The 21342-nt window shown below is 38.0% G+C and overlaps 1 protein-coding gene across 1 annotated transcript in view; it reads left to right on the top strand.

Annotated features, from left to right (window-relative positions):
- The window catches only part of LOC149215205 (inositol hexakisphosphate and diphosphoinositol-pentakisphosphate kinase VIP2-like), a 556818-nt gene that overhangs the window by 453900 nt on the left and 81576 nt on the right, over positions 1-21342 (top strand). The window contains exons 22-27 of the mRNA XM_089392550.1: positions 1105-1346; positions 1544-1588; positions 18320-18386; positions 18616-18687; positions 20658-20902; positions 21262-21319. Of these exons, the coding sequence (XP_089248676.1) occupies positions 1105-1346; positions 1544-1588; positions 18320-18386; positions 18616-18687; positions 20658-20902; positions 21262-21319 (729 nt within the window). The remainder of the gene's footprint in view (positions 1-1104; positions 1347-1543; positions 1589-18319; positions 18387-18615; positions 18688-20657; positions 20903-21261; positions 21320-21342) is intronic.

The following is a 21342-nucleotide window of genomic DNA, read 5'->3' as shown; positions in this document are numbered from 1 at the left end:
AGATAGGAAAGGGACACGAGCGCATCAATCTTGTTGTTCAAAGTAAAGAAAATATATGATTAATAAGTTGTAAATATATGATTCTGAGGAAAAATATTTGTTGTTTAGTAGACACTTTTATAGATTTCCGAAGAGATATGCCTATGATAATAGATGCAACCTTACGGTAACGTAATATAATGTAATTTATAAAAGGACAATTTGCGGGTCCAAGTTAGCAATATTATTTTGTCTGGTGTCTGTTTTGTTTTATATGGTGGTTGGAAATCGCGAACAAGCCTATGTAATGAGTGACAAAGATTCAACTGGTTTTCACCTGTCTACGTTGGCTCAAGAATAAATAGATTCTATAGAATCTAGGCTTATGGTTGTCTTACTTCAGGAAGTACAAATAAGATCGTTTAAATATTTTTCAAATTAGCTTGATGAAATTTCCTTTTGAAGGAAAAAGGGGCAATAATGCAGGTTCGAAAGCAGCGTACGTGGGTTTAATTAAGTGGGTTCTGGTTACACATCTAGTTACTTGAGCTAATGATAATGCATTGAGTCTGAAATAGGAGTAATGTCCTCGATATTGATCATATATGCACTGTTTCTTCCAGAAATGATAACATGTAGAAGCGTTATTAAATTTTATATGTAAGAAGCAGCCTGAATCTCTTGTGCGGTATTGGTGAATCTGCTTGAGTTGAATTCTTATTTGAGGATTAATATTTCTTATTTTGTCTCGTTTTTGACTGAGTAGAACATCACCTCATTTATCATATATCTTGTAAGGTATTGGTCGAACGGCGTGGTGTTGAAAACTTATTGGAAATATAGTATTTTGTGCCTTTGTTTTTATTGAAGTGAGTACTGAACCACATCTTTTCATGGCATAACCCTTTTGAAAGACACTGTTGAGCAACATGCGAAGAAACTAAACGATGCATCACGTCTTCCTGATTATGGTCGCTTATATTGTTGGATTTTAATTAAAACCGAGGCAGTCTATGTCTGGATTACATTTTCCCTACTGAACTCGTGCAATTATGTGTCAAATTGCTGTCAACTTTGAAGTATCCTTCAGTTATAGCATTTATTAACTTTCTTATGCCAGTGCAGGCTGCGCTTACAAAGAAAGTAACAGCACAAGTCAAACAACTAGCAAAAGATGAAGAAGAAGGTCTTGCTGAGACAACTTCGGATGAAGCCCTTCCTCCATATGATCAGGCTAAAGCTCTTGGGAAGACGAATATGGATGTTGATAGAATTGCTGCTGGATTACCATGTGGCAGTGAAGGATTCCTCTTAATGTTTGCGCGCTGGAAAAAGCTGGAGCGAGACTTGTACAATGAAAGAAAGGAGTATGTATAGTCCACAATATGTGATTCATATTCTTTTGTTATACCTTTAGAAAGTTATATTTCAAAGCATGGAAGAAGCTCTGGTTATTGTAGCCCGCTTGGTTTAGTTATGCTAATATATCAATATAAGTTAATCAAAGGGTATACATAAGCAAATTATTTTTCTTTCTAATGGAATATTCTTCGTCTGGATGCAGCCGGTTTGATATCACACAGATTCCAGATGTTTATGATTCGTGCAAGTAAGATAGTAAACTCTGAACCATCTACTTTATTCTCGTTGGAATTCACTGTCAATTACTGTAACCTTTCCATGCTAGATTTCTTCAACAAAGCATGGATTTCATACAGATATTCATGGCTTTCTTGGTCCTTTGGAAAGTATGTTATTTTTTCATTTGCAACGCGTTGTTAAAAACTTTTCCTTATTTTATGTCGCCTTATCTTCACATTACCAAAGTAAATGTTAGATTACAATAATGGACAATCAAGTTAATGTTAGATTATAATAATGACTAATTAAAGATATATAAATATTACTAAAGTCATCGTCTCTTTGGATTATATTATGCTTTTAGGTTATATTTCACTTTAATATGTTTATTGATTTATTTTATATTTATAAAGTGAATTCATTTCACTAGTATGTAACTTTATAAAAGACTTTTTTATTTATGCAATGCAATATGGAGATTTTTTATTTTTATTTTACATGCTTTGATTTTGGTGATATGATATTAGAGATTAGTTAGAATCACAGAGTATGTTGTTGATTTTTCTAGGGTTCACAGAAACTTGAAACAATTTCTTTCAACAAATAATTATTTCCAAATTCCAATGATTTGTTAGTCTCAATTTTATTTAACATCCAATATCATTACGCAATTAAGAAAATTTCAACGATTTAAAACATGAAAAAACAGTGAAAATAACCGGGAGACAATGAGACAAGACACAGAAATTTAGGCCTATGGCCAGGGAAATCCCACAAGAGGAAAACCTAGTAATCTTTCTTTATGTGAGAGAGAATTCAATGTATATCAATACATCCAGAAATAAGACATCAAGATAACATCTAACCAGTCACACGAGATGCGTCCTTCCTTCTGACTTGGGGTTGACATGATCAAGGAGGAGGTCGACTCGACATTAATTGAGTTATTAAATTCAAATTTAAATTTCGTTTTTCTTTCTTGATGAAAATTTCAACCATGGCTTCTATATTTCCAACACTCCCTCTTGGCTTGGGAGGTACTTTTCATTTTCTCTCAAGATCAATCACCCTGACCAATCCATAGGTCTCTCAGCAATAGCCCAATGGAGAGATCATATGTACAGGTCTCTCTCTCTTTCAAGATCAATCTCCCCGACCAATCCATAAGTCTCTTAGCCAGTGGTGCGAAAATCACAATAACATCGAAAAATCACGATTTTTTCATTTTCCCGATAATATTGCGCGATTAATTCAGTAATTTTTTCATTTTAAAAAAATTGGGATTAAATCCCGATTATTTCGAAAAAATCGGGATTTTTTGGGAAAAAATCGGGATTTTTTGGGAAAAAATCTTGATTTTTTTGCCGGTTTTTGATGAGGATGAGGAGGAGGAGGAGGAGGAGCAATAGGAGGTGGAGGTGACACAACTTACGCAGGCTACGCTTGTCACCAGTAGAGGACGTGGTCTACCTCCTGTAGCTCTTAGTTCTTCAGCTTCTGGAGCACAACAGAGTCCACTGCCAACTCCACCGACATCTACATCTAGAGGGAAAACTATTGCTTTTTCTTGCAAGAGGGGCAGAGGAAATCAGTAGCATTAGTTATTTGGTTCATTTCATTGTATATGACATTATGACTCATGATATGAGATACATTATTATATTTTTTGTTGGTATTTTGAGGCTGAGTTGGGACTTGGGAGTCAGGACTGACTATTCAAGACATGATTCACCGCTATGTGTGATGTAGCACTAGAAATGATATTACACATCTTATATATTAGTTCTTTTATCATATTTATGTGTCAATGTATTTATTTTATGTTGTAGATGCTTTAGATATTAAAAAAATTGAAAAAAATTGAATATTTTTGTATTTTACAATTTGTTCCTGATTATTTCCCGTTTTTTACGATTTTTTTCCAATTTTTTCCCCTCGCCAACTTAATCGCGATAACCATTTTTGCAACATTGCTCTCAGCAACTGCCCAAGGGAGAGATCACAAGTCTCATCATAAGGAAAGATACATAGCATCAAACATATTCCATAAATCAATATCGTTCATGAGGCCAAATTTTCCAACCATATGCAATGGTTACACAGGGTCCATCTCCCCAACCAATCCATAGGTCTCTTGGTCCATGACCCAAGGGAGGAATCCCTATCTCAGTCCTTTTGATTATATAGTCTCTCGGTCCATGACCCGAGGGAGAGAACTCATCTTTCCCCACCAAACTCATTGGTCTCTCAGTGAACGACCCAACGAAGGGAACTCAAGATCAATCTCCTCGACCAATCCATATGTCTCTCAACAACTGCCTAAGGGAGAGATCACAAAAGTAGTGTCCTCGACCAAACTGGTCTCTCAGTCATCATGACCCAAGGGATTACTTCATGCCTAAGAAATAAGCTCCCCGACCAGACTCATTGATCTCTCGGTCAAATGAACTAAAGTTGACCATAGGCTACAACCCAAGGAAGATTCATGATGCTATACAATCAAATCTTCCTCTCCAAAGGGATTTTTAGCCATTCCAGGCTTCTCACACAAGAAAACATCATCCGACTTGTTCAACAACAAAAGAGTATACCGTGGTCGAATCCAACAGACAATAATAGGCTGAATAATTGGCTATTTATTCAGCTTCAGCTATGGCTTCTCACAGAAGCAAACATCTGAATATGTAGGAGATTGTTCAATGAGCCAATCAGAGAATCAAGTCAGCAACAAAGTCTTGCAACTTCTTCAAATTTTTCATCATGGAGATGTCCATGGACTCATAGTCCATTATGCCAAATTACAGGAAGGATTTTACTAGGGTCATTCCTTTTTCAAAAACAACTCTCGCTTATATAGAACACAAAAGTCCTCAATCGTTGTCAGAAACAAATCATTAACACAACAGAAAAATCATAGGTTCATCTTCAATAGATTTAGATCATCATCGTTCTTCAAAACTTCTAGCCATCTTCATCTTGGAAGTCACATAGATAAAAAAACATGCTTCAATCAGACTTAGCTTGTCTGCTCCCTCTGAGTCCAAAGTGCATCCAATTATGAGTCTTCTTGTCACTTTGTTCTTCCATCAATTGCCACAACCTTGGTAGTCTTCACAATGTACTTGCAATCCTCACTAGGATTGCAGTCTTCACAATGTACTTGCAGCAACTCTGAGGGTCTATTATTATGCAGGAGAAATTATGAGTACAGTTCTAGGATGCTCAATTAGCAACCCAATATGGAGAGAGTACTGAACAAAATACTGGTGAAATGATCTCACCCTGTCACTGGAGAAACAGTGACTGATCCTACTGCTATAGAGGTTCTGTGTCACCATTTGCGTGGCCTCTGCGTAGAACTTCGTCACCTTGGGCAGTTTCTGCGTCACCACTCTTAAGTATTACGTTGCCTCTCCTCTAGATCCTCTGTTGGCTGAGAAATCAACTTTCTGCCTCCCAGAATCACACCCTGGCTTCTGACAAGTGAACTTCAACTTCTCTTCGTAGGAACTCGACTTCCCCTCAAGGACTGTGCTACCTCTGCATCAACACTGTGTAGGCCAACGTCAACCTTCCTTTGGACGTCTTTTTGTTCTCCCTCTGCATGGTACTCTCCAGAAATTCCTTCTCCCGGATTCTCATTGCCCCTCTGCTACAAGATCTCCTCAATCGATTTTTCTCCCGAGAACTTCTCACTTCAGAAAATTGATTTTCTTAATCTCTCTGTGTATTTTCCAAATGACCCTTAAACCCCTTCCTATATCTTCCTGAGGGATGAATTTCTCTTAGAATAAATCACATCTTTCAGTTTTGATTGAACCACCTATAATAAAATTTCATTTTTGACAATCTAATATTACTTTCCAAAAATAGTAAGTCACATCTCAATTTGGAAGTGACTTTCCAAAAATAGAAAGTTATGTTTAAATGATCAAGGATGATCTCGACATATGGTATCCAATTTAAAAATCAAATCAATCATGATTATACAAGTCAAGAATTAATATGTTTATGCTTACTAGTATTATTATTATTATACTATTATTTATAAAATATCTAAAGTCGTTCACCTTTAATGGATTAATAAAACAAATTCTCTCATGGAATAAGTAAATTAAATTGAGAATCTCTTACTTAGAAAATCAAACCTCTCTCTTGGAATAAAATAGTAACTCCACACTTAAGAGAATGTAACTCCCCCTCACTAATTCAATGTATGGAAAAAGTGTAACTCCTCATTAAATGCACTTGTAACTCCCTCATTCAATTCAATTTATATCTCTCACCAAATATTCTTTCATGTTTAAGTGTAACTCTCTCTCTCTCTAATTCAAATTGTAACTTTTCAAGACAAGTGTACCTCTCTCTCTATTCTTGGGATGAACTACACTTCTCAAGTCGCTCCTCCCTCATAGAATTCGATTCTCCTATTATTGGTTCAATGCATGAATTCATTTTGTAACTCCTCTTTTTTCTCATCTATTTAAGCAAGAGCAAGTGAGAGTTGATAGTAGCATGTTCATTGTGAAGAAGGAGAGCTAGTGTTGAGTGTGTGCAAGAGAAGTGTGAGAGCAAGTCAAGAGTAAGAGCAAGGGAAGAGCCAAAGCAAGTGTGAAGGAAAAGATTTAATCAAGAGAAGGAGATCTTTAAGCAAAGAGAAAGATCACTTCAGTTTCAAGTTGATTAGACATTGGTGACTCTCTCTCTCTCTGTACTCCTGCTAAACAATTGAATAAACCTAATAGAAGAAAAATCATTTGGGTTTTCCCCCTTGAGGGGTTTTGCCCTGGTCATTGGACCAAAATCTCAGTGTCTCATATTTGTGCTTGGTTGTCTTCATATGATCCTTAAGTTTATGTTCTATTTACAATTGCTGATCTGAAAAGTTTTGAAGAAGAAATACACATTCTAACTAATTGTAACAACATAGAACATTCAGTTTTCTGCAAAATACATTCAGTTTTCTTGTAAAGAACTTTCAAGTTTCTGCAAAGAATTTTTAAATTTCTGCATAGAAATTCTAGATTTTAACAATTAGGGCTTGGCACCATCAAGCTCAAATTGTATGGTCTTCCAAACTTTCTTCTACATGATGTTCTCTACCTCCCAGAGTTGAGGAGAAACTTGTTGTGTTTGGTCCACGTCCGCCAACAAGGACACTCAATCACATATTTGATAGCAAGGTTGAGGTCATAAAAGCATCAAACAACTCACTTGTCATGATTGGGATAGAAGAAGAAAGACTTTTGAAGCCATAAGGAACCTCTGCTTGTGCACCGATTTTTTCATACAATTCTCGCTATGATGAAGGTACACTTCCATCAAGTCTTTTATGGCAAGCTAGATTTGGACATTTGAACTATGACAACCTTTGTTTGTTGAAGAAAAATGGTATTACTGGTTTGCCTACCATTCCTAGGAAACTTAAGCAATGTGATGCTTTTATCTTAGGAAGGCACAACAAATAATCTGTTTGTGATTCTCATTCCAGAGCGCATAGAAAACTTGAATTAATTCATTCTTATTTGTGTGGCCCAATGCCTGTTCCTTCTGCAAATGGTAATAAATACATGATGAAAGTTATTGATGACTACACCAGAATGTGTTGGGTTTATTTATTGAAGAACAAAGCTGAAGCTTTTGAAACTTTCAAGAACTTTCATGCATGGATTGAAAATGATACTGTTGATTTTGTAGCATCGGACAGGTGTTCTAGTATCGATTTTGGTTAGAGAGGCTAAGAAACTCAAGAGCTCCAAAACCCATAAAACGTTTTAGGAGAAAACACGTAGATATGGCTCAGTTAAGTTAATTAATCAATAATTAAATTTTTCCTAAGCCTAACTTAGGGAAAATGATTAATTAACAAGAATTAATTGAGAAAGGTGAGATTTCTCTAAAAACTCACATGGATCAACCCAAAGATGATCTTCGTTGTTGATGAGGATTAAATCATGGTTGTTGGTGAGCCAACAAGATATTAGAAGAGGAGGTCGATGGGGTTGGAGCTACACACATGAGAGAGAAGCCAGTGTTAGGATATTCCGACACATAGGAAATAGTTAAGTATAACTTGGTCTAGTATAGAGTTAGGTAAAGTGTGTTTCTTTACTATGTACATTTTGTAACTTACAATCTGACGGTCACGATATGTAGTGATCCGACGGTTCATTCTCTCCTCGGTATTACCAACACTTGATCCGTGGCTTAACAGCCGATTGGTCCATGATCTCTATTTAAAGAGCATGGAGGGTCATTTGTAGGTTAACTGTTCATGAGAGAAGCTTATGTAAATTTTCATTCTTTTATTAATAAATTGCCTGAAGTGGCCACATTGGCTCAGGCTGTGGACTGTTTCCCTCTTTGAGGGTTTTAACCACGTCAAAATACTGGTGTATTGATCTGTGATCTGTTTGTGTGCGGTGTCCTTTGGTGTTTTGTCTGAGGAACTTACCCTGTAAATTCCTACATGGTATCAGAGCTATTTGAGGGCTGCGTCCGTTGGTGATCCAAATCTGAAGCTGGTAGAACTACATCCGATAACCGTTTCCTAGATCTACTGTTTCTGACTGCTTTCGGGCCGATAGGACTGCTCTGTTGTGTTGGGAGCATCTGTTCCAGTGAGGAACCCCTTTCGTTTCACGCGAAAAGGTTTCCGGTAGCCCTAGCTGCGTCATTTTTAAGATCTGGAGGTATACAATGTTTATTTGCAGTTTATAGTCATTTTCTTTCTGTTTATTTCGGTTTCGGTTTATTTAGCTTTTTTTATTATCGGATCTGAACCTTTCATTTCTGTGTATGCTCTTTGCCCCGCGACTCTGTGCGATCTGGGCAAATCAGAAACAGAAAGGAAGGATTTTTCTCATGCGTATGCTCTTTTCCGCTGCGCCTTAGTGTGATCTCGGAAAATCAGAAACATTGAGGAAAATATTTAGTTTCCAGCTAAAGCTAACTTCGAGCCGCAAGGTTCGTTTTTTTTTTGTATGTTCGTATTGGGTTTTGTGTTTTTTGTTTTGTAGGGAAAAAGAGCTTTCTCAAAGCAAGTACGCAACCCAAAGCTTCAACCCCCCCCGCTCTCTCTCTCTCTCTCAAACTTTTTGTATAGCTCACTTGGTGCAAAGCTAATTTATGAGAGTAGAGGTCTTGAGTTCAAGTCTCCTTTTTGTGGGGGCGGATTTTTCATTCCCGCACTTCGTCGGCATCTTCATCAAATTTTCTTCAAAAAGCCATAACTTCTTCATCCGGAAGCCGTTTTCAGAACCGTTTTTTTTGAAACAGCCTAATTTTTTGAGATATTTCCATTGGTACACTTAGTTTCAACATCTATAGCTTCAATTTTTTTAAAAATGGAAAGTCCATGCCAAGTTATTCTTGACAGCACCAACTACCTCCAATGGTGGTTCTACATTGTGGATTTACTTAGAAGTAAAGGTCTTTACAGAATAGCCACAGGCCAAGAGACCAAACCGAAAGATGAAGACAAGGTAGCTAAATGGGAAAATAGGCAAGACCAAGCACGTGGGTTGATAGGGATGTCTATTTCTCCAGATCTTAGATTCCATATTACAGAACTTGATACTCCTGATGAAGCAATGAAATAGAAAGTCTTTGCAATTAAAAATGAACTTAAAGCCCATCAACTTGAAAATGAATTGCTTACATTGGACCCCAATAATTTTTCTTGCATTGAAGATTTTTTGTCCAAGTTCAAGACCCTTAGACTTCTCTTCGAAGGTGTTAAGGTTAAGAAAGAAGATAGTAGCCTTATCTACTCCATTCTTACTAAGTTGGGACCAGCCTATTCTGTGTTTGTTTCCACCTTCCATTCTACAAGAGAAGCCTTCATTTCTCAAGGACAAGCCTACAAGTCCCCTTCCTTTGATTCCTTTTGTGATTCTTTAATAAGAGAACAAGAAAAACTCTTACACCTTGGTCTTCTTCATCTTGGAAACTCTTCTAAGAAAGCGTTAGCCGCCCAACAACAACCAAATTCAAAGAATCCTAAGAAGTCGTATCCTAAAAGGAATGGTCCTAAACCAAACAAGGGTCCTAAGGAATTTCTGCCTCAAAATGAAAAATCATTTCAACAAAATGATAAGACAAATAAAAACAAAGGGAAGAAGACTGATAGACATTGCAACTTTTGTAATCGAGATGGCCACTTAGAATCCAAATGCTTTAAGAAGATGGAAGTCTTGGAAGCAACAATGAAGAAGCATAACATCCATTTGGAGCACTCTTCAACTTCAACTTCATCTTCAGGAATGGCACTTTCTGCATGTGGTTGTCAAGCATCTCGGTCTGGCTATGCACTAAATGTATCTTCTTCTTCTCATTCTCATGAGTGGCTCATTGATTCTGGAGCTTCTTATCACATGGCCAAAAACAAAGCCATGTTTTCTTCTTTAAATGATTGTAACACCAAAAATATATATGTTGGTGATGATAGATCTCTTTAGTGTTGTAGGGACTCGAACTGTTCATATAGACAATGGTCAGTTTAATGATGTATTATGTGTTCCAACCTTATCCTGCAACCTTATATCTGTATATCAGATGACTCATTCAGGTGAAGGTAAAATCGTTGAATTTTCACCTCACGATGTTGTAATTAAGGACCTAGGAGATCCTAGACAGATTTTAGCTAATGGCATTGCTGATGATTCTACAAGGTTGTATAAGTTTCACAACTTTGGGTCATCAAATCTTCCCTTGGTATTTGTTGCTCATAATGATGAAGTGAGCAAACTTTGGCATGAGCAATTTGGTCACTTAAACTATCGCTCTCTTCAGAATCTATGTAAAGAAAATATGGTGACAGGTCTTCCAATGGTATCTTGCAGAGATGGTGTTTGTTCCGGATGTGTACTCGGAAAACATCATCGGGACAATTTTGAAAAACGTGCGTCTTGGCACGCCTCAGCCCCTTTACAGCTCATGCATAGTGATTTATGTGGTCCACTTCCAGTTGCTTCATTCTCTGGCTACAAGTATTTCTTAACTTTCATTGATGATTTCTCCAGACGCACTTGGGTATACTTCTTAAAACTCAAGAGTGAAGTATTTAACATGTTCTTGGCCTTTAAGGCCTTTGTTGAAAAACAATCTGGACATCAAATTCTTAAGCTAAGATCTGATAATGGCGGAGAATATGTTAAAAACACATTCATCAACTTTTGCACTGAGAATGGAATTCAAATGCAACATACTGTTCCATATACTCCATAACAAAATGGTGTAGCTGAAAGGAAGAATCGTACCTTAAAGGAAATGGCTAATTGTATGCTTCAATCTAAAGGACTTAGTCTTAATTATTGGGCAGAAGCAATTAACTGTGCAAATTACATAATAAATTGCACTCCTACTAAGGTTTTAAAGAATATCACTCCAAAAGAAGCATGGAGCTCAATTAAACTAGATGGAAGTCACTTTCGTGTTTTTGGAAGTGAAGCATGGGCCCATATTCCAGATGAGAAGCATAAAGCTTTAGAACCTAAGAGTGAAAAATGTATCTTTGTTGGATATTCTGAAGATGTCAAAGGATATAGACTTATTCCACTTAAGTCCAAGAATGTTATCATTAGAAGAGATGTAAAGTTTGCTGAAAATATATCGGCCTACGAGCCTAGCTCGGCGGATGTGCCACCTCTTCCTATCTCTTCTACCTTTGAAAATATTTCTTCTTCAGATGATGAAAGCGAGGATGACAATCCTCCCCTACCTTCTCAGGATCCTCCTTCAGCTCCTCAGCTTCCAAAATGGGTCCGCGCTACTCGGGAAGCAGCATGTGATCTTACCGGTGATCCTACAGATCAGCGACGTACACATTCTTAGTTTGATAGAGCCTCTTCTTTACTGGCTCAAGCTTCAGTGAATTATGATCCTGACACCTTTGCAGAAGCTTCAGGCCATCCAGATTGGGAAGCAGCTATGAATGAAGAATATCATTCATTATTGGCAAATGATACATGGGATCTTGTTCCTCTACCAAAGGGACGAAAACTTGTTAGATGCAAATGGGTTTACAGAACCAAGTATGGACTAGATGGGAAAGTTGATAAACATAAAGCTCGTCTTGTTGCAAAGGGTTTTTCACAAGTTGAAGGCATTGACTACACTGAAACCTTCTCCCCTGTTGCCAAAATGAAGTCTATCCGCCTTGTTCTTTCCCTTGCTGCTTCTTTCAAATGGGAAGTCCATCAGATGGATGTTAAATCCGCCTTCTTGCATGGGGACTTGCATGAAGAAATCTATATGGAACAACCTATTGGCTTTATACAAATAGACTCCAGCCTTGTATGTCGGCTTAAGAAATCCCTTTATGGTTTCAAGCAAGCTCCTCGAGCTTGGTATGCCAAAATGGATAACTTTCTTTTAGAATCTGGCTTTTCTAGGTGTCATTCTGACAATACTGTCTACACCAAGAAAGTGGGCAAGTCTCTTATCATTCTTGTTCTTTATGTTGATGATCTTATCCTGACTAGTAGTGATCCCAACCTTATAAACCATGTGAAGTCTAGCCTTAAAAGGAAGTTTGAAATGACAGACTTAGGACACTACATTATTTTCTCGGTCTTCAAGTCTTGCAATCCAAGGAAGGTATTTCCCTTTCCCAGCCCAAGTATGCCTGTGATATTCTACGTCATTTTCACATGGAAGATTGTAAGCCAGCCCCTTCTCCCTTTCAGTCTGGAGTCAAACTTTCAGTCACTTGTACTTCTCCTGAAGTTGATGCTACCTTAAGGCTTATACCGTCAACTTGTAGGAAAACTTTTGTATCTAACCCATACTCGTCCTGACCTTTCCTTTGTTGTTGGCCTTGTTGCTCGGTTTATGCAAAACCCACAAGAAGGTCATTGGAAAGCAGCTAAAAGGATACTTCGTTATGTTCGAGGTACAGTTCAGTTTGGGATTCATTACCGTGCCGAAGCAACTCCTCTATTGGTTGGTTTCGCTGATTCCGATTGGGCTGGTGACCCTGATGATCGGAAGTCTACTGCAGGTTATGTGTTCACTCTTGGTTCAGGACCTATTACATGGGCTTGCAAGAAACAAGGTGCCATTTCTCTTTCTTCAGCAGAAGCAGAGTATCGTGGTGCCGTAGAAGCTAGTAAGGAAGCCTTGTGGCTTCGTCAGATCCTGTCAGAGTTTGGCTTTCTGCAGCAGCATCCGACTACACTTTGGTGTGATAATCAAAGTGCCATTCAGCTATGCAAAGATCCAATCCAACATCAGCGCAACAAACACATTGAACTGCACATGCACTTCATCAGAAAGCTCATTCACGACCATGTTCTTGAAGTGCAATATTGTTCAACAGATGATCAAGTTGCAGACATCTTTACAAAGGCTCTCACAGAGGCGAAGTTCACTAAACTTCGATTTATGGTTGGAGTTCAGGAAGTTGTCACTAAGGGGGGATAGGCTCTAGTGCCTTCTTCCTTCTCCTATTGTGTCATATTTGTAAATCCTTCAATCCTATCCCAAGTTGTTCTTAAGGGGGATGTTAGGATATTCCGACACATAGGAAATAGTTAAGTATAACTTGGTCTAGTATAGAGTTAGGTAAAGTGTGTTTCTTTACTATGTACATTTTGTAACTTACAATCTGACGGTCACGATATGTAGTGATCCGACGGTTCATTCTCTCCTCGGTATTACCGACACTTGATCCATGGCTTAACACCTGATTGGTCCATGATCTCTATTTAAAGAGCATGGAGGGTCATTTGTAGGTTAACTGTTCATGAGAGAAGATTATGTAAATTTTCATTCTTTTTTTAATAAATTGCTTGAAGTGGTCGCGTTGGCTCAGGGCGTGGACTGTTTCCTTCTTTGAGGGTTTTATCCACGTCAATGATTCCAGAGGAAGTTTCTAGTTTCAGAGAGTCGGAGAGGAGGCCGAGTTATTTCTTCGGGAGGCTGCATAGGGAGTGTGCAGTAGCCTCAAAAAGGCAGTTTGATTTCGCTAAGCAGGAGGAGGATTCAATTACTAAAGGCTGGAATAATTTTCTAGAGGTTCAAGGAATTCTTTCCAAAGTAACAATAGTCAGTGAGAGGCAGATTTGTGGCAGATCTGGGCAGAGCGTGTAAGTGACTGTGCAAGTCTTGCGCAACAACTGCACAAAGGGGTCTGAGCTAGCCAGTTCGAGTGTTTAGATTGAGCCAGGATTGCTTGTGGAGGAGGGTAAATTTCCCTCAGTTGATTTTGCCAATATTTCTCTCAGATTGGATTACCAGTTTGGGCATCCAGAGATTGTACTCAAAATTTCACTGCTACATAATAAAAAAACCCTCATTAGTTGCACTGGTTTTACCGCATTGGGTTTTTCCAGGGACAATTGTCCAAAAATAACTGTGTCAAATTTTTATTGTGTGTGCTAGCATTTTCTTAGTTTCCAGTTTATTTCCACATCATTTTTATTTGTGAAGAATTGCAGTGTGATTAATTTGTTACTTTTCCGTAGCAAAATAAACTGCATAATTTTTTAGTTAGAAGAATTTATTCTAGTTGCTACAATTTAACGAAAATTTCACATGGTATCAAAGCAAAGTTGACATATCAGAGGCTCAGAGACGAAGAGGGAGAAATTCGCAGCTCAAAGGGAGCAGCAACATAATTTCTTCAGGGTTTGCATAGAGGTTGGCCAGGCCATGCGAATTGTTGGGCAGGGGTTCGATTTTCCAGTTGCAAGTGGCAAGAAGAATTCAGTTTGTTCAGTAGCAATTCCAACAGGTAATGTTGAAGCCAAGAAGTAGTTTTGGTGAAGCAATATAGAGACTTCGTTGAGCAGATTCCTGATCTGGGCACAATTGTTTTTACAATAGTTTTGCAGTAGTAGAATCAGTGTCAGAGGAAGACAAATAACACAAGATGTCTAGTAAATTTTACGAATCCTTTAGTATGGCCATGGGCAAATTTAATATTCAAGAGGCTAAAAAAATCTCTTCCAGATTGGAGGATGAATTTGTTTGCTTAACTAGCTCAGCTTCATAGGGAGTTTGGTATATAGATAGTGGAGCGTCAACTCACATGACAGGAGTTAGAGAGTATTTCGCCATCTATCATGAGGAGAAAATGGACTTCTAGATAATAATGGAAAACAAGACAAAGTGCACTCCAGTAGGGAGGGCTACCATTGACTTAGAGAGGGAGTCAGGAGCAAGCACTAATGATATAGATGTATTGCATGTGCCAGAATTGGGTATGAACCTGATTTTAGTGTCTTGGTTACAAGATAGGGGATATGATGTCCACTTTGTAAGGAAGAAGGTGTTCATCAAACACCAGAACTGGAAGAGGGTAAAACATATTGGGATACGAAGCAACAGGTTGTACAAGTTGCAGTTTGATTCTCAAATGGCACTAGTAAGAAGTAGCAATAAGATGGCAAAGCCCTGAATGAGTTATGGCATATGAGGATGGGACATTTACGTCATGGAGCGCTTAGAATGCTTAGAGAGACAGTAACAGGTGTTCCAGAATTAAGGACGGAACATGACCATGTGTGCAAGGGGTGCGTGCTTGGGAAGTATGCTAAGGTTGCGTTCCCAAGAAGTGACAACGAATTAGACGGTGTGTTACAACTGATACACAAACATTTGTGGTCCTATGTCCACTAGATCTCTCAGGGGGTACGAGTACTTTTTCACCTTTATTGATGATCATTCCAGGAAAACGTGACATTCTCCTTAATCTTCATTTTCATCCTTTTACTTAAAATTTTAACATTACCATGAAATGACTCACGATGTTTGAGAGTGGTTCCGGCTTCATTGGATTTCATATGGAGAAAGTAGAATTTTAGATTTCATTCAAAATCCAGCAGAATTATCAGTTTTTCAGGATTTCAGGATTGGGGGATTGCAATGTTTCCATTGAATTTTGTCATGTATTAGGGTATGGAACTTGTATTTAATCAAGAACACCAATCCCTCTATGTACCTTGATGTTAGTGACATTGGTTGTCGAACTCCTCTGGGATTCACTCCCAAACCGGGAGCTTTTGAAAATGTCGCTCCCACTCCCATTTTCGCTCTCGCTCCTCGCTTTCGCTCCTGCTCCCAAGTAACACTGAGCCAGATGATGTTGGCAACTCTAGCAGTAGCCAGTAATACTGGTCACAGACTTTTGTTGTAGAGGCCATTTATAGGCTCCTTGGTTATGTCTTTTTGTTTTGATCTCTATATCATCATCGTGTATGTATTGGACAGTGCATTGGGTGCCATTTGGATATAATGGATATATTCATGAGCCTACTTTGATCATATGTTGTCTTCTATCTATATTATAATGCTGTGTGTTTGGAAACATGAATGAAAATCTTTAAAATTATGCGTTTTTATAAAAAATAAATATTTAATGTATTTTTTACAATGATCGAGTCATTGAAATCGAGCCGGCCGAGTCGATACCGAGTCAGAGTTGGAGTCAGAGTTTTAAAACATTGGTTGAGATGATTAGTTCTCCCGTGGCAACTGTGAAACAGGATGGTTAGTTCTCCTGTGGGCCAGGATGATTAGTTCTCCCATGGTGACTGTGGGGAAGGATGATTCGTTCTCCTGTGGACAGGATGATTATTTCTCCTATCGAGGCATCCTACCCATGCAATCTAGGACTCATGGGAAGTACCTCTCATCTGATCAATGAGCAGGGAAATGGAGTTAGGGACCATAGTAGTACTATCGATGGACACATCGTTGTATCTACTGTACTTCCTATGCTAGGATGACCTCCATTGATCTGGGATCAATGAAACTGATCTAGGATCAATGAATCTAATCTGGGATCAGTATGAGTGGTTTGAGACACTCTCTTGTGATATTGATCTGGGATCAATAAAACTGACTTTGGGTCAGTAAGAGTGATGTGACACACTCTCTTCAAATGAAATTGACTTCGGGTCAGTAGAGAATGGTATGAGACATTCTCGATCAATTCTTCTTCTTCATGGTTTAGCAGAGCAGAGCTCAACAGAGTAGAGCAGTGCAGGGCACTGATGGTAGAGATAGTACAGTCGGACATATGGATCAGCAGATGGAGTTCTCCCTAGTTGAGAGGGTGTGTTAAAATTGGCAGCTAGGGCCAAACTCCATGTGGGTCATCTTATTAATGGACGCTGATATTTTTCTTGGATCCCTCTCATCAAGAAGTGTAGGATTGATCTAAAGATCATCCGATTCCGATAAGTATTCATGGAGATATGAATTTATTTGTGTTATGGGACAATTCGTCAAGGTCGGCCAGCAACCAAATAACCCCCTCTTGTGCTCTACGTTTTAGTATAAATAGAAGAAGACTTTAAGTCATTTGACACACTCACTCTTGTGATCTCTCTTCATCCTATTTTGGGTTTGATGAAGATGAGATCTAGAGGGAGTGCCCTAGGATATACGCTGCCCTAAGAAAACATGCCCCAGATCTAAATGCAATCATGGGAGAATAGGCTCTATGTTGCTCTAATGGAGAAGCCTTACTGTTATCATGGAGAAACACCTACGTTGGCATGGAAATAAAGCCCTAACACTGCTTAATGAAGAAGCCTCCTATCACAATGATGGAACAAGGGTTCTAACGTTGTCATGCCCTAAACACAAAGAGACCTAAACTCTGTCCTAGAGAAATCTTGGCTACAACCTAACGTTGTCATGGATGACCCTATGGAGATGACCTTAACACAGTCTCCTAGCCGCAACACTTAAGGAAGTGTCTTAGCCACAATCTGGCCGTTGTCCTGGCCCTAGAAGCAGTCCCCTATCTGCTGTCCTGAGGAGAGGTCTACACGCTGGTCTAAAAGAGACCTAGCTGCAGTTCTGTGTAGCCCTAGTCACAGTCTGGATGCACTCTAAATGCTGGCCTTATTCCGCAGCAAAAGAAGGGCTCTATGCTACCCTAACCACAGTCCTCCTAGGAGATATAATCCACCATCATTAAGGGTTCTATGCAGCAAGAGAAGGACTCATACACGCTGGAAAGAGGAGGTCTTAAATAGCTCTAGACACAGTCAAAAGGAAGGTCTAGAAGTAACTTGAATGACATGGTGAAGAATTCCTCAAGCCGCAGTAAGGAGGCGTAAAGAGGCCCTAATCTCAGACGTGAAGATGCCCTCATCCGCTGTCACATCTAGCCATAACTACAGCTATCTCACTGCTGGTCAAAAGCATGAATGAGGTACGTTTGGGAGCAGCTGTCATTAGATTAGAAGTCAAAGGGCTAAGCTGCTATCTAGGGTCTAGTTTGGGTCTGCTTGAAGAAATCTGTAGCTATAGCCTAGCTGCTCCGCTAGGCTGCAAGCCATAGCAAGATTCTTAACATAACATCCTAGTTGAACAAAAATTCTTATGTTCAATGATTCACACCTTGAAGACCATTTCACTTGCACAAGCAGGTCACTTATGATACCTAACCACTTTAAACTACTTGTAATGCTTTCCTTGAGTTTAAGATAGCACTTTCAATATGTGTATCCAAAATAAGTAATTTCTTGCTAAAACACTTTTCTTAAACAATCATTTTCATTATTTATTTTTTTCTCACGTGTGTATCTGAAATAGATAATTTTTTTCCAAGGCACTTTTCGTAAACAATCATTTTCATTCTTCAGATTTTTCTCATTTGTTAAAGTCGTTGATTCCGTGGTCAAAAAAAGTTGGATAGATCGAAGTCCTTTTAACTGTCTAATAGATGACTTTACATAAAACATGTCTTGATTCTGTTGTATTTTACCTCTTTCTTAATCGCATTGATGTGTTCTTATAGGTATGACCTCATACACAATGCACATCTGCATCTTGATGGCTTGGATGAGCTCTTCAAAGTGACTCAGGTATGTTTACATCTATAATGTGGTGCAATTCAGGTCAACCTATACCTAAACCGTAGGGGATACCTATTTTTGTTGGGCTATTCCTGATACTGAATAGTAATGTGGTTTTCCATCAGGTCGTTCTTAGACATTGGGCAGTCGAGTAGAGAATTTACTATGAACATAATCTCTAATCAACATGACAATTTTTTCCTTACCTTATAATAATCAATTTATTTTCAAATTGCAGTTGCTTGCAGATGGAGTTATTCCTAATGAATATGGCATTAATCCTAAACATAAACTCAAAATTGGGTCAAAGGTATGGCTCTCCAGATAAAGCTGTATTACATTTTGTCTACCCAGCACATGCACTGTTAGAGGTTTCAATTTTTGTTTACAAATGCACTGTTAGGATTTCAATCTTTTTTTACAAAGATGCAACTACCTGATGTGTCTCTGTCTATATAAGACAAGATAGGTTTGTCAAAGCATTATCATTCTTCCATTTTTTTTCTTTTGATTGTTATGTCTTGTAAATTTTTCACGCTTGAAAAATTTCAGTGTGTTGTTGCCGGCTATTTGTGCCTTCACTAGAAATGTGCTCTTATTACCAATGCATGTCTGGTACATTTTTTTCAATACATAACGTTTCTTGGTCTTGATGCAATAGGAAGATGGTTCTTATATTGGGGGGAGAGAGAGAGAGGTCTTCATTATATAAGGAGCTTGAGTGGTTCAGAGAAATGTTGTTATCCTGCCCACCTACTTTTAATTCCTGCATTCGATATGTTGAGCTCATAATGAGTATTTATTTTAAAGGCTTTGAGCCTTGTTGTTTGCCTCACACAGAGATTATATTGAGTATTTCTTGTAATGTCTTTGAGCCTTGTTGTTTGAGCAGTCCATCAAGAACTAAAACATGTATGTTACTCATATTGAATATAAAACTATTTCTCATGGAAAAAAAGTAAGGATCTTGAATGATTAAGATCCCCTTTTATTTTTACCTCTATCCCATCTAACATTAAACATTAGTCACTGGATTGTAATGATATTAAACATTAGTCACTGGATTGCTATGATTTCCACATTTGTAACTTCTTTGTTTTAGCTTTTCACCCAAATTGTAAAAGGCTCTTTTGGATGGCCTTTACCTCCTTTCTCAGCTCTGGTGAAAGAAATGCATATGCAATCGCTCCTCCTTTCGATGGCTCTTGCCATCTCCCTGAATTTTTTTAACTTTCTTTTTACCTAAGATGCTCTTATCTTTGTTTGTTTTTCTGCCTGTGCAAGGATCTCAACATCTTTCACATCAATTTGTAGGATTTAGATTTATGTAGGGCAGTATCACTTGGTTTATCTATTATGCATGTATACATTGTATTCTTTCGATATAGGTTAGGTGAGCTCTTTTCCTGAAAAAAGGTATTTATGGTAGTTTTTACATGTAATTCGTGAAGAAGCATAACCAGTTATATGTGTTTGAGCAGCATGCCTCCTGGTTCGTGTCTTGTTAATGCTCTCATTTAGAATTATTTCCTCTCTTCCGTATAAGACATTTTTCACTGTGCAAATGCATAAACCTCTGACTAGAGTTTCTTCAGATAAAGCTCAGGATTGAATTGTTAAGTCAGATAAATGTGGTTATTAGAGATGTGGTATTTCCAGATGTTGTTATGAATTTTTTAAACTTTCTTTCTACCTAAGATGCTCTTATCTTTGCTTGTTTTTCTGCCTGTCCATGGATCTCAACATCTTTCACATCAATTTGTAGGATTTAGATGTATGTAGGGCGGTATCACCTGGTTTATCTATTATGCATGTATACATTGTGCTCTTTCGATATAGTTGAGGTGAGCTCTTTTCCTGACAAAAAATATTTACAGTAGTTTTTACATGCAATTCGTGAAGAAGCATAACCAGTTATAGCGTTTGAGCAGCATGCCTCCTGGTTCGTGTCTTGTTAAGGCTCTCATTTAGAATTATTTCCTCTCTTTCGTATAAGACGTTTTTCACTGTGCAAATGCATAAACCTCTAACTAAAGTTTCTTTAGATAAAGCTCAGGATTGAATTGTTAAGTCAGATAAATGTGGTTATTAGAGATGTGGTATTTCTAGATGTTGATAAAGGGAAGCAAGACTCTATCGCCATATTCATGTGTACTAGACTAAAAACAAAACAACATCTCAAATAAGTACAATTGACTTATTAATACTTCAATAAGTTTTTAAAGAAAATCATTGCCTTGATTTTACTTAATATAACAACACAGTGCTGATCTTTTGCAGATTGCACGCCGATTGCTTGGAAAGATATTGATTGATCTTCGAAACACTCGCCAAGAAGCCATTAATGTTGCAGAACTGAAGTATTCTCAAGAATGCTCTGACATATCTTCTAATTTTGGTGATGATGAATGTGATTCTGCGAAGAGATGTAGGAGAATGTCTGATGATTCAAGAAAATCAAGTGAACAGGCATTGGATCCAGAAGATCATGATGGTAAAGAGACACAGTATCGTCTGGATCCAAAGTAAGTTTCTTTCTTGTCGTTAACTCAAAGAAAAGGTGTAAAGAAACGAAAATTTCCTTCCACAAGAAAAATAAATAAACCCTTTGATTATTATGCTAGATAAGAGACATAGTATCGTCTGGATCCAAAGCAAGTTTCTTTCTTGTCATTAACTCAAAGAAAAGGTGTAAAGAAACGAAAATTTCCTTCCACAAGAAAAATAAATAAACCCTTTGATTATTATGCTAGATAAGAGATAAGTCAATGGCTCCTTTTAATGCACCACCACTGATATGTTCACTTGCAATTCATATCCAACTGTTGGTTATCACCCGAGAACAATATTTATTTCAATACTATTCCTCCTTCTACTGTTGCAGGTATGCAAATGTCAAGACTCCTGAACGACATGTCCGAACTCGTCTATACTTTACATCAGTATGTATACATTTCTTTTCACT

Source organism: Pinus tabuliformis, chromosome 1_1 (assembly GCF_031772625.1).
Source record: "Pinus tabuliformis cultivar Carrire ecotype Pingquan chromosome 1_1, CPIR1, whole genome shotgun sequence".
Lineage (NCBI taxonomy): Eukaryota > Viridiplantae > Streptophyta > Pinopsida > Pinales > Pinaceae > Pinus > Pinus tabuliformis.
This window is presented reverse-complemented; position numbering and strand designations above follow the sequence as displayed.